General features: G+C 65.0%; 1 protein-coding gene across 1 annotated transcript in view; it reads left to right on the forward strand.

The window, feature by feature from the left end:
* The window catches only part of SORCS2 (sortilin related VPS10 domain containing receptor 2), a 463121-nt gene extending 450179 nt beyond the window's left edge, over positions 1–12942 (forward strand). The window contains 4 exon segments of the mRNA XM_045474649.1: positions 1779–1878; positions 2487–2589; positions 7471–7574; positions 10491–12942. Of these exon segments, the coding sequence (XP_045330605.1) occupies positions 1779–1878; positions 2487–2589; positions 7471–7574; positions 10491–10555 (372 nt within the window). The 3' untranslated portion in view covers positions 10556–12942.
* The last annotated feature ends 323 nt before the right edge of the window (positions 12943–13265 follow it).

Below are 13265 nucleotides of genomic sequence, written 5' to 3' on the forward strand. Positions count from 1 at the left end.
GATGCGGGTCTGATCTGACACCTGCTGCCACTGGGATGGGCCCGGCAGACGGGACGCGCAGGGGAAGCAGCCGGTCACCGAGGCCGCCTGCTGGATGCCTGCGTTGATGGAAATGTCCGGAAGGGGCAGGCGCGCAGAGGCGGAAAGCAGGCTCCGGCTGCCAGAGGCTGGGGAGGTGCGGGGGGGTGCAGACGGCTGGCAGGCACGGGTTTCCTTTGGGGATGATGAGAATGTTCTGGAGTCAGACAGCGGTGATAGCTACATGACCGGAAGTACCCTAAAAAGTGCCGATTTGTACGCTTGAAGAAAGTAAATGTTATCTCAAGACAAAAAGAAAAAAAGTCAGAAGCCCCACCCCCCGATGGACTGGTCGTGAGACAGATGCCCCTGGAGGCCGTCTGGAAAGACTGACCAGCGCTGAGCAGGGCACAGCACAGCCCTGTGGGCGGCTGATAGCGTCTCATTTTACAGGCGAGGGAAGTGGGGCTCGGCGGGGGGCACCGTCAGGACCACGGAGAGGACAGGGAGTCCCATGTCACCGTGGCTGCTCCACACCACTCCCACGCTGCCTCCTGGTTAGACGTGACTGTCGGGGCCTGGCCCACAGCGTTTCCCAAAGGGCACCCGCATCGGCACCTGAGGGCTCCCCGGCCTGCCAAGCCCCCCGCCCCTGCCGTGTCTCTGGGGGGTGGGACAGCAGAGGGTTGAGAGTGTACCCATTTCTCAGACAGGTAGCTAACTAACCACAGGGGCTCCGCACAGCTTGGGGAAGGCACGGCGGGCCTCGGGGACCTCCCTCCCTCGGGCCCACAGCACCCCCCGCCCACCCCGGCCCTCGAGGTGGAGAGCAGATGGGCAGATCCTGCAGGAGTCAGATGTGGGCGCTCAGGAGAGATTTGGAAGGAGATGGGGAGGGACACGGGGGAACTGTCACCCCCCTTGTCCTGAGCTGAGGGTAAACCGTGTGCCTGAGGATGGTGAAAAATCCTAGGGACCCATCACGGTCACTGACCGCAGGGCATCCGCCTGGCCCTTGCCGTGTGCCAGGCACGGGGCCGGAGGCATTGACCCTTGCAGCAGAGTCCCAGACGCAGACCCCGCATTCCCAGGGAACACCGGGTGCCAAACTGCTGTTCGTGGAGGCCGAGTTTGGCCCCCAGAATGTCCCACCCAAGGCACCCTGGGCAGGGGAGCCCCAGGGACCACCATCCTGTGGGAGGCCCCCTTCCCCAGCACCTGTACACCCACCTGTGCAGAGGAATGACACCTGGGCAGCCACATGGGGCAGCTGGTCCCCTTCTGAACACCAGGAAAACTCCCCCTCATTTTCCAAGAGGCCAGCCGCCCCCCACCCCGTGATCCAGCAGCATCACCTCCTGGGGTTGCTCGCCGTCAGGGGTGCGGTCGCTCCCTGGCCCAGGTCACCTGTCCTGTCCCCATCCGGTTCTCGTCTTGGTCTTCCTCCTCTGGGAAGCCCTCCCTGACCACTGCCAGGTCTGGGGGCCTCCTGAGCACCCCCGGGCTCCCCAACTTTACCACACTCTCTGGCCCCAACGAGAACGAGAGTGGTCAGGCCCCAGCTCGGTCACCCTCGTGCCCCTCTGTAGGTTCTCAGTGCAAAGTTGGCAAGTATTCCCATTTTACAGCTGAGGAAACTGAGTGCCCCCCCCCCCCGCAACCCTGCGGCTCTGCAGGGTCAGAGCAGATGTCTGCCCAGCTCTCCCGCTCCCTCCGGTGGCTTCCGGAGGACCCTCTCACTCCCCTCTTCTTGCTTTCAGAGACTCATGGCCATCCGGCAGGTGCTGAGGGCACAGAAGATCAGCTTCCTCCTGCGAGGTGGGGTCCGGATCCTGGTGGCCACGAGGGACACAGACACAGGTGAGAAGCAGGGGGCTTCCTTTGGCCTGGCCCGTGCTCGCCCCTGCAGGATCGAGGGGGTGTGCAACCCCCTCAGGCGACACTGTGACCCCGGGGGCTGGGGGCAGAGGACCCCCCAGTCACCCACCAGCTCCCCCTGGCTGGACAGTCGCCTCCAATTACAACCCAAGGTGGGGGGGGCGGGTCAGACCCAAGGGCCTTGCTCTGTCCGCAGATGCGGCACGTACAGCCCTGGCTTTAGCTGACATGGACATTTAGGGTCCCCGCCCCCACCACGGGACCGTCCTCTCCGGTCACGCGTGTGTCCTTTCCTGTTTGGGAAAGAATCTTTGCAGAAGTGAAGAGCTTCCGTCTGCCCCGTAGAGACACGGGGCCCATCGCGAAACGTGGCAGGTTGAGCGCACGCCAGCAATGCGGTCCGCCTTCCAGAAGGAGGGGCCGGGGCCCTCGCGCACACAGCAGGAGTTGTGTGCCCTGGGGGGGTTGCCCCGAGGCCTGCCCACGCCGCTCAGCCACACCGGGAGCATGTGCCAGACCAGGTCTTCCAGCCGAGGAGGCCGGGGCGGGGGACGGTGGGGCCCCACTGAGCACCCCTGCTCTCCTTACAGATTCTCAGAGGCTGGGAGGCGGTGGCGGCTACTGGGCCGTGGCGGTCCTCGTGGTCATCGGACTCTTCGCGGTGGGCGTGTTCATCCTCTACAAGTTCAAAAGGCAAGGCCACCCGGCCGGCCGCTCTGGCAGGTCGGGCGTGGGGTCGGGCAGCGGGCAGCGGCTTTCCGGCAGGATCCTCGATGGGCTGTGGCAGGGAGGGCGCGAGGCCAGACGGGCTCCAGGTTCCGAGCGGCCGCGGTCCCGGGAGGCGGGGAGGCGGCCAGCGGCTCACAGCCCCACGACCATCTTCCACCCCCACCTCCTGTCTGCCGACATCCCGGCCTTATCTCACGTGGAGGGAGGCCCCGCCCATTTCACAGATGAGGAGATCCAGGCTCAGAGAGGTCATGTAGCCTGCCCAGGGCCACACAGCTGGTGAACAGAGGAGGGGGATCTGAGGTGGGCTGGCCCAGACTTCCTCCCACACTCCCCATCCCTGCCCCCAGCGCCCCAGCGAGGAGAGGGCGGGAGCTGGTGGGGGGGCTCTGCTGAGGCCAGGAGGGGTTGCAAGTGTAGTATGTGGTCCTCAGTGGGGGCTGCGGGGACTCTCGTCCCCTCTGGGCCCCGTCTGTAAACTGGGTTTAATAACCCACCGTGCTGGGGCTCCAGGCCGCCCTGGGGGGGCTGGTGAAGCTGAACTTCCCCGGATCCTGGACCTGGGAATGAGCAAAATGAACCAGACGTGTCACCAGACTCATTCTTCAAAAGGCGGCTTCGAGTTGTGACCTCACTGCTTCTCCTGTCTTGATGGCTCAGGTCCAGCGGCCTCAGGGTCACCCTTCGGGACAGTCCAAGACATGCTGACCCTTCCCTTCGTGCTCCTGTGAGGCCAAGGGTCCCTCCTCCAACCGCATCTTTCCCCCAGGCCCTGCGCCCCACTCACCCGTCTCCAGACGCCTCCCAGCTCCTTTGGTCGGTCTTTTAAGTGGTGACCATATGTGCACCCCACTCCTCTGTGTGGGTCCCCAGCTTTATTGTTCCAACCAAACAGTCCCAACTGTTTGTCAGTCCCCACCGAATGGGCGGCCTGAGGCGCTCTCAGAGTGTGTAACAGGGACCTGAGCTGGTCTGGAGAATCTGGGAGGACTTCCTTAAGGAGGGGATTTCTGAGTGGGGATCCTGAAGGATAAGTAGGAACTTGCTGAGCAGAGGGGCTAGAACAGGAGCCAGGCTGTGGCCTTTCTTGGTGTCTGTGCTTGTAGAGGCACTGGTTTCTGGTGGACAGGTCCACCTGGGTGTCCCCCCGCTGGCACCTCAAGTTCAAATCAAACTCGAGATCCTTGCCCCCAAAAGCCTCTCTTGGACGAAGGACACAACCCTCTGCCGGGTGCCGGGGTCAGGAACCCCACCTCCTCCCTGTCTGCTCCCTCCCCTCAGCCTGGGTGACATGGCCTGACACCCACAGCCACTCTGAAAGTGGGACTTGTCGCAGCTAGGAAGTGGCCTCTGAGACCAGGATTTCTGGGGCTAAAGGCAGGGCCCCTCCCCACCCCAAACACGGTCAGGCTAAAGCAGGTACCAGCAAAGCCCCAGGGAATGTAACTCCAGGCCCTCCCCCGGGCCGGGGCAGAGGGGCCCCCTTGCTGGCCAAGGCCCCTCCTGAGCCCAGCATGACAGATGCCCTTGGAGCCTTAAGAGGCCGGTCACACACCCCTGGCCTCCATGGTGTGATCGTGGGCCAGGTGGAGAGCTGCTGACTGTATTCTGATTGAGGCGGGGGTCCCGTGATTTCCGTTACAAGAGTGTTCTCAGCCTCAAAGCTCTGCTTTGACATCACCATGTCCGATGTCCGTGGTGCTGGCCCCAGGCCCACAGTCCACACGGGTACCAGGCTGATCCCCGAGGCTCAGCCAGGAGGGGGCCTGATGTTTACCTGGAGGCACACAGGGCTGCCTCCCAGCCCCCCCCCCCCCAGTTAAAGGACGTCCCTGCTCTCCCCGCACACTCCGTTCTCACTGTCCCATGCTGTGCCAAGTGCTGCAACACTTCAGTTCCCCCGAAGACGGGCCACAGAGGTGTGGCCGTGCCAGGTAGGACTCGCTCAGAGCCTCGACTTCCAGATCTGTGGAATGGGCACGCTGGTTCTCCCAAGGGTGTGAAGAGCGGGTGTCCTGCCAGCCCCCCTCTGCCGCGCACGTGTGGGGTGGGGGCCCGGTGTCCTGTGTATTTGCAGAGATGAAAGGAAAAAGCAGAGACTTCCAGCCACGTCTGGGTCTCCATCCTGGAGCAAACTTCACCCTGAGTGCAAGGCCCTGTCCAGACTGCAGGGCGGCCCAGCACTGAGGCAGGGGCCATTCTCCTGGGCTTCCCCTCGGGGCCTGCCTCGGCTTCCTCATTTATGAAAGGGGACTGAGAAGGAGGGGGTGGGGAAAGGGGAGGAGGAAAAGAAGAGAAGGAGAGGAGAGGAGGGGAGGGGAAGAGGGGGAGAAAGAGGGGAGGAGGAGGAGGAAGAGGAGGAAGGGAGGGGAGGAGGGGGAGGGGCAGCCCCTTGCAGGTGTGTTCCTGTGTGCCCTTCTCTGGTCCCCAGGCAGTTAGCTGAGATGCCCCACCCCACGAAGGGAGGCTGGAGCCTGGGGGGAGTGGGGAGGGTGGGGATGAGTGTCAGGCTGCAGGGGTGGGGGGATGAGTGTCAGGCTGCAGGGGTGGGGGGATGAGTGTCAGGCTGCAGGGGAGTGGGGGGATGAGTGTCAGGCTGCAGGGGTGGGGGGATGAGTGTCAGGCTGCAGGGGGGTGGGGGGATGAGTGTCAGGCTGCAGGGGTGGGGGGGATGAGTGTCAGGCTGCAGGGGTGGGGGGATGAGTGTCAGGCTGCAGGGATGGGGGGGATGAGTGTCAGGCTGCAGGGGTGGGGGGATGAGTGTCAGGCTGCAGGGGTGGGGGGATGAGTGTCAGGCTGCAGGGGTGGGGGGATGAGTGTCAGGCTGCAGGGGGGGTGGGGGATGAGTGTCAGGCTGCAGGGGGGGTGGGGGGATGAGTGTCAGGCTGCAGGGGGGTGGGGGGATGAGTGTCAGGCTGCAGGCGTGGGGGGATGAGTGTCAGGCTGCAGGGGTGGGGGGATGAGTGTCAGGCTGCAGGGGTGGGGGGATGAGTGTCAGGCGCAGGGGTGGGGGGATGAGTGTCAGGCTGCAGGGGTGGGGGGGATGAGTGTCAGGCTGCAGGGGGGTGGGGGGATGAGTGTCAGGCTGCAGGGGTGGGGGGGATGAGTGTCAGGCTGCAGGGATGGGGGGGATGAGTGTCAGGCTGCAGGGGTGGGGGGATGAGTGTCAGGCTGCAGGGGTGGGGGGGATGAGTGTCAGGCTGCAGGGGTGGGGGGATGAGTGTCAGGCTGCAGGGGTGGGGGGATGAGTGTCAGGCTGCAGGGGTGGGGGGGATGAGTGTCAGGCTGCAGGGGTGGGGGGATGAGTGTCAGGCTGCAGGGATGGCAGGTGAGGCACCTCTCTGAGCCGGAGCTGTGCCAGAGGCCAGCGGCTGGGCACATCCCCACCCATTTCTTTCCCCTTGGACGTCAGCACGGATGCAGGGGGTCGTTTGGACTTTGTCCAGGGCAGGGTTGGTGGGTCAAGGCCATGGAAGGGACAGAATTCCGGCCTCCTGAACTGTGTTCCTCAGACGCCCCTGAGGGCCAGAGAGCAGCTCCACAAACAGCTGCAGATAATTGCACCCGGAGGAGGGGGATGGGAGGAGGCGGAAGGGGAGGACCCGAGTGGGCCCAGAAGGTGCCCCAAACAGGGGGGAGGGAGGGAGTGCCGGTCTGCTGCCTGGCACCCTGAGGACTGTTCCTGAACTGATCATGAGCCCGGGGTTGCCTTGGAAACAGTAGAGCACGGTTAGGGGGCGGGTGGCCACTCCCGGAGCGCCAGGCCCTGCAGGGAAGGCGAGACAGACTGGTGCCAGGCAGCAGAGAAATGCCTCTCGGGTCCTGAGGCCCGAGGGTCCGACACGGCCCGTGGGGGTCCGGGGAGCTGGCTCCGTTCCCGGCGGCGTCGCAGTCAGCGTGGGCCAGGCTCAGCTGCCGTAACAAGCAGCCCCACGGCTCAGGGGCTCACAGCCGCCAGAGGCTGACTCCTCACTCGGGCTGTCCCCTGGGGCTGGGAGGGGCTGGCCTCCCGTAGTGGCTCAGGGGCAGGGCCATTTCCAGAAGCCGAGGCACAGCGGAGGGAAGAGAGTTCTGGAGGGACCAAGCCATCCCGTAAGTGTTTCAGCCTGGAGGTGACATGTGCCACCTTTATCCGCCCTCGGTGGGCAGAACTGGCCACGTGGTCTGGCCCAGCCCAGAGGCCTGAAGGTCACCTGCCATCCGATTGTCCCTGAAGAACGGGCAGGGCTTGGGGAGAGGCGTCCGAGAAAGCCTGCTCTTGCTGGGGGACCGCGGGCTCCTCCCCGGTTTCGCTCAGGCTAACGAGGTATCGAACAGGAAGGAGGCTGGCCCGGAGGGGGGCCCAGCTGAGGCAGAGGGGGCTGTGCCCACGGTCTCCTCTCCCTCCGGCCCCGGGGGCACAGGAAATCGAGACAACACGGTCCTGGGACCCCGGCAGGACTCAGCAGGTGCCTCTCAGAGCCAGGTCGGCATCCTGTGTCTCACGGGAAAGCGTGTCTCACCAACCCAGTCAGAGCCCAGGACGCTGGTCTCCCGGAGATGCCGGATGACTGGGAAACACAGGACAGTAAAATACCCCCTTCCTGCAATGTGATCTCAGTCTAGGTACCAGGGGAGACGGACCGTGAGCACCCGTGCCCCGGGGCAGAGGGAAATCCAGGGCGGCAGACCTCACAGGACGGAGGGCTTCCTGGAGGAGGTGGTTTGGAGCAGACATGGGGCAGGGGACGAGATCCAGGAGCACTGTCCGCACCACACGCGGGAGTGGTCTGGGGCGCAGCCGTCTGGGGGCTCCCGGGGGCGGATGGCCTGCGCGGCACCCCGAGCCCCACCTCTGCCCCACAGGAAACGCCCCGGCAGGACCGTGTACGCCCAGATGCACAATGAGAAGGAGCAAGAAATGACGAGCCCCGTGAGCCACAGCCAAGGCGTCCAGAGCGTCATCCAGGGTGAGGAATTTATAGATGGTGATCTCGACTCACAGACTCTAGGTAACACCCGTCCCGAAAACCCACCTTCCCTCCCCACCCCTTCCTGTGGGTCCCTGCCTGGCGGCCTCGGGCCGCCAAGCACTCGGGACCCAGGGCCAGGCAGGCGGTGGCCCTCCGTCCCCTCCATCTGAGGAGGGGATGACCGGAGATTAAATCGGCGGCCTGGGGACAGCGGCCACCACATCTGGCAACGCCTGAGCGCCTCATCCGGCGCCCCCTGGTGGGGGGGGGCTATTTGCGCGGGGAAGCTCTGCTCTCGGGGGTTGGTGGCCTCTCCCCAGGGGCCCCCAGTGCTCCCAGCCGTCCTGTTCACCGGAAACAAGGATTGAGGATTTTGTGAGCCTCACGCACACGGACGTAACCACCTGTGCACCGCGCTTTACAGCGGACAAAGTGCTCTGGTCCCTGTGGTCTCACTGGCTCCTGACCGTGCCTGGCGGGGGGTCCTGTCACCCCCGGCCGCTCCCCACACGCACGCGGCGCACGGCCGTCGGCGCTCATGCTTCTCCCCCACGTCCCCCAGGAGGGCAGTTCCTGTCTGTCCCCCAGGCCAGCAGCCGGAGCACAGCGGCACAGAAGACACCCTGAGGGTGTCACTGTCGCCACACATTGTCAGTACTGTTGGTCCCTTCTCTCCCTCGCTGTGTCTGTCCTGCCCTCAGAGCTGGGACAGGCGGAAACCAGTGTCTCACTTGTTCGGGGGTCGAGGGGTGAAGTCATTCACGCAGGCGGCACAGAACCCAGGTGGCCGACCTCGAATCCAAACCCAGGCCGGCCAGACCCCAGAGCCCGTGTCCTTCAGTTTCTCCCTAGAGCGGCCGAGGAGGCCACCCCACCTTTGTCCGTCCCCCAACCTCGGCAGGGTCCCCGCTGTGGGACGGCCAGTCATCCCCCCCATCTGTGCTCCCCGGGAGTGGTGCCTCCACCCCCTCCTGGGACGTGGTGACAGCTCCGGGTCCTGAGCCCGGCCGGGCTGAGGGACTTCGGTGAGGCAGACAAAAAAAGCTGAGATTCCGAGCGGTCACTTAGCTGAGAAGAACCAAATTCCAGCCCGGCTCTGCGGCTCCCCAGCCTGTGCCCTCCCCTCCCCCCACCGCAGCCCCCAGGCTGGGGGTGCTCTCCTGTGCATCCTCAGGGACCCCTCCACAGGTGTCTCCCCTGCTAGGGGCTCCACGCTGCCTCCCACATAGCCCGGCCCCCCCCCCCTTCATGCAGGTGACCTCACAACCCGGTGTGACAGTGGCAGCTGCGGAGTCTGGGAGCCGACCGGGGGCTTCCCAAGCTCGGTGGAGGGCGTGGATGTCCCGGGAAGACCCGAGCCGTGTTCTCCGGCCCGTGGCGTGTGTTTACCGCCAAGGTCCTGAAGAACAATCAAAAGCATAAAACTAACAGGTTATTTTGAGGGAGCGCTTAGTATGCGCCAGGTGCATTTCCCCACGGAACCCCCAGGCGGTCCTCGAAGGGCGGCGCTGAGACGCTGTGACACGTGACACGTGGCAAAACCAAGGCCACAAGGGGACGGACCTCGATGAGGGTCTCACCCACAAGTCTGGCTGGTGAGCCCGGGGAGCCCCAGCCCGGCAGGTGCCGCAGAGCCGTCGGCCGCGCTCTCCCCGAGCACCGGACACAGGACGTGGAGGAAGGTGGCTCGTGGGCAACACCAGGGCTGCCCCCTCCCCTCTCCCACCGGGCGGGGCCTCCGGCTCCTGATGCAGCCCCCACGCAGAGGCCTCCCCCCTCCCTCCATAGCAGCCTCCCCCCCCGCCCGCAGAATTCTCCACCTGCAGAGCCCTCCCCCCTCCCCCCGCAAAACCCTCCCCTCCCCCCGCACAAACCTCACCATCCCTCCCCGCAGAGCCCTCCCCCCTCCCCTTTAGAACCCTCCCTCCTCCCCCCCGAAAAACCCTCCCCGCTCCCCCACGCAGAACCCTCCCCACGCAGAGCCCTCCCCCCTCCCCCATAGAACCCTCCCCACCGACCGCAGAACCCTCCCACTACAGAGCCCTCCCACCTCCCCCCACAAAACCCTCCCCCTCCCCCCGCACAAACCTCACCCTCCCTCCCCGCAGAGCCCTCCCACCTCCCGCCCACAAAACCCTCACCGTCTACTCCCACACACCTCCCCACTCCCACCCCCAGAGCCCTGCCCTCCCCTTCAGAACCCTCTCCCCTCCCCCCACAAAACCCTCCCCCTGAGGAGCCCTCCACTGACGCTGAATCCTCCCCCACCCCCAGAACCATCCTCCCCCCACAAAGCCCTCCCCCCCCCACAAAACCCTCCCCCCTCCCCCACAGAACCCTCCCCCTGCTGAGCCCTCCCCCTCCCCCACAGAACCCTCCCCCCTCCACAGAACCCTCCTCCCCCCCAACAGAACCTTCCTCCCCCTCCCCGCAGAGCCCTCCCCCCCACAGAACCCTCCCCCGTCCCCCACCCAGACCCGGGTTCTGACCTCACCGCGCCCCTTCTCTCTCCTGCCGCTCACGCCGCGCCCTGCAGCGCCTGCTGCCGGGAGGGGGCGCAGCCCCTCTCGCATCCCCCTGCTGCCGCACGCCGGCCGCCCTGTCGCAGGTCAGTGGGCGCGACGCGCGTGGCCTTGGCCTTGGCCTCCCCTCCCGAGGCCCGCCGGGGCCCGCCGCTCGGGACGGCACCGGGAGAGCCCACCCTGTCGCGCACCCAGGAGACGGAGAGACCCCCCCCTCCCCCCACTGCCCCGCACGGCGCTCAGGCACCACCCGCACGACTCCAGGAACCGCGGGACGCCCACCGCACGTTGGCCTCGTGGCGCTGCTGAGGCCACACGCCGGGTCCCCGGCGCCCCCTGCGGCGGGGGCGGGGCGGGGGCGTGCTCACGGGCGGCCGTGTCCGTTTCCTAGGGAATCACTCCGGCGTGGTCCTGAGCATCAACTCCCGAGAGATGCACAGCTACCTGGTGAGCTGATGTCCCCCGAGGCCCGCGCCCCGGACACTCTCCTCTGCGCCGTCTCATCCCCGGAGGGCACCGGTGCTGGGACCCGCGTCCCCTCAGAGGCCTGCGGAAGCGCCACCTCGTCCAGCGACAGATGCCCCCTCTCCTCAGCTCACGCCCGCCCAGCCCACGAGACGCACGGGGGCCTGACCCCCGACCCCCTGGACACCAGGCGCACGGCGCCACCCGCCGCCCCCGGCCCGACCGGGCACTTCTCTGTCCCCGGGCCGCGCGTGGCTGCCCCAGCTGCGCCACACCCCGTGGCCCCAGCCCGAGGCCCGGCCGCCCTGGGGACGGGGAGGTGCGCCTGCCGGGGCCGCCGGTCACCCTGCACCGTCGGCCCCTGTCCCCGCACGGGGGGGCCCCGGAGCCCCGCTTTCTTCTTCAATACCCCAGGGAGGGCGGCTCCTACCTGCATGGCCTCCCTCTGCGGGGGCCGCCCTGCAGAGTCCAGAAAGCCTGTGACCCAGACCCCACCCCTGCCCCGGGCCCTCCCAACACAGCCCTCCGTGCCTCCCGCCGTCCGCCTCTTTTTAAACTGCAGATAATGTAAATACCTCTTTAGGTAGCTGTTTGCGTTCTGGGGGTGGGGGGCTGTTCAACTTTCTACTCTGTGGTCAGGCGGTAGCCGTCTGGGTTGCTTTGTCAGAGCCCCCTTCTCGGGACCCTTCTTTTAGTGCCGGGGTTCCGGAGGGACAGGTGCTCTGCCGGCTTTGCCCCCGGAGCCCGGGCCTGCACTTCTGCAACCGGCCAGCAGGTGGCACGCTCCCCGGGCTCCCCGCCCACCCGCTGGGGTCTCCTCCTCCCCCTGGGGCACCGCCTGGAGAAGCACCAAGGGCCTGGTGCCTCCTTACAGTTGGGGGAACCCGGGTAGGAGCCGGGGACCAGAAGAGGCTTCGGATGACAGAACCGGAAGGGCCGTCCAGGAGCGTGCCCCTCATTTTGAAGTTGGAGAAAGTGAGGCCCAGAGAGGGGTGACTTTCCCAAGGTCACACAGCAAGACAGTAGCAGAGGTGCCCCAGGGACTAGCCCTCTGCACTCACTCACAGACGCCTAGAATCAGGGACGCTAGCCTAAGTCTACACTTGTGAATATACAGGGGGGAGGTGTTCACCTTTTGCCTTGAACTCCGAAGTCAGTAGTCTCCTCCCTCCCCCCTTTCTCCCCCCTCCTCCTCTCCCCTCCCTCCCTCCTCCCTCTCCCTTTCTCCTCCCTCCCTCCTCCCCTCCTCTTCTTCCCCCCCTCCCTCCCCTCACTTTCCCCTCCCAGGCAGGGCTCAGGGTCTCCCCCTAGGCGATGGGGAACACCAGAGCTCAGGCTGGGAGCTCACTGGCTGGTGGTGAGTCCAGAATGAAGCCTGGGGGGCATTAACTCACTTCCCTTACAAAGGCCTGCAGGAGGGGAGACCCAGGGACAAACCCTCGCGCCTGCAACAGCCCCCAGGGCACAGGAGTCCCTCAGTGTTTGCGTGTCACAAATAGGGACTCTGAGGCCGCGAGGAGGAAGGGGTCACTGTGTGTCACACGCCAGGTGGTGGAGTCCCTCTCCCCGGGCCGCCGCTCACCAGCTGGGGCTCCTGGGCCCCCTCCAGAGGTCACCCTGCAAGTTGCTCTTAAGACCCTCCTTGGGGAAGGGCTGGGGCCCAGAGACCGGGGGACGCGTCGCTGGGGAGGTCGGCGTGGGATCCCCGGCTGGCACTCTCTGGACCTTTGCCACCCCCCAGCCTGTTTGCAGTCTTCAAGGCACCTTAGGGAGCCCTGTGTCCTGCCGTCCGCCCCCACCCAGCCTGCCCCATGAGCATCACACAGGGTCAGACACCTGTCGGCACCATCCAGAGCCAAGGTCACGGTCAGCATGAGTCCCCTGGACACAGTGCCCCTCCCCACCCCCAGCTCACCAGTGCCTGCAGGTGCCCACCCCTTTGACCTTCCTTGACCACTCAACTTCATTCTCTCTGCTGTTTGGGTAGGGGTTTTTTTCCCCCTTAGTTATTGGTGTTTCTCTCGTATTTTATGTTATTGTTTCTATTAAGAGTATTTTGAGTGTGTGGACCCGAGAGCCTGGGAATAAGGTGGCATCTGAGATAACCTTCTACTTCTCCATCCCCGTGACCATATAGATCAACATGTAGGTCTATGGATCGTCTGGTTATGCATCTGAGGTTCTACGAATCCGCTGTACAGGCACCTGGGGGTAAGGTGTGGTCTGCGGTGGGCAGCGAACGCTCCATTCGACCGGGCTACGCCCACACTTGGTATATGCACATAACAAAGATGCGAAAAATCCTTTCTTATTTTTCCTTTTTAAAAATCAATAAATCACTTGTGATGCTTTTAACAGAGATTAAATGAATATAATCAGCTTTTGCCTTATTATGAAGCGATTATTCAACACTGACATGAACACACAGGCAGGCCGCTCGGACTGTGGTCTCCAGGCCCCTGGGAGTGGGACCAGGAGCAGTTCCTAACGCTGGGAGCAGGTGGCAATGACGTTAACCTTCAGGGTCACTGGCTCAGGAACATGTCACCTGCAAAGCAACAATCCTCCCCAGCAGCTTGTAAGGTCCTTGCATGCAGCTTTCAAGGCTAGCGGAAGGGCCCGGAAGCATCAGCCCCTTTGCCAGATGAGGAGCGGAGGCCCCGGGAGGTTGAGGGCCAGGAGGCTGACAGCGCAACACAGC

The sequence above is a fragment of the Leopardus geoffroyi genome, chromosome B1 (assembly GCF_018350155.1).
Source record: "Leopardus geoffroyi isolate Oge1 chromosome B1, O.geoffroyi_Oge1_pat1.0, whole genome shotgun sequence".
NCBI classification, from domain to species: Eukaryota; Metazoa; Chordata; class Mammalia; order Carnivora; family Felidae; genus Leopardus; species Leopardus geoffroyi.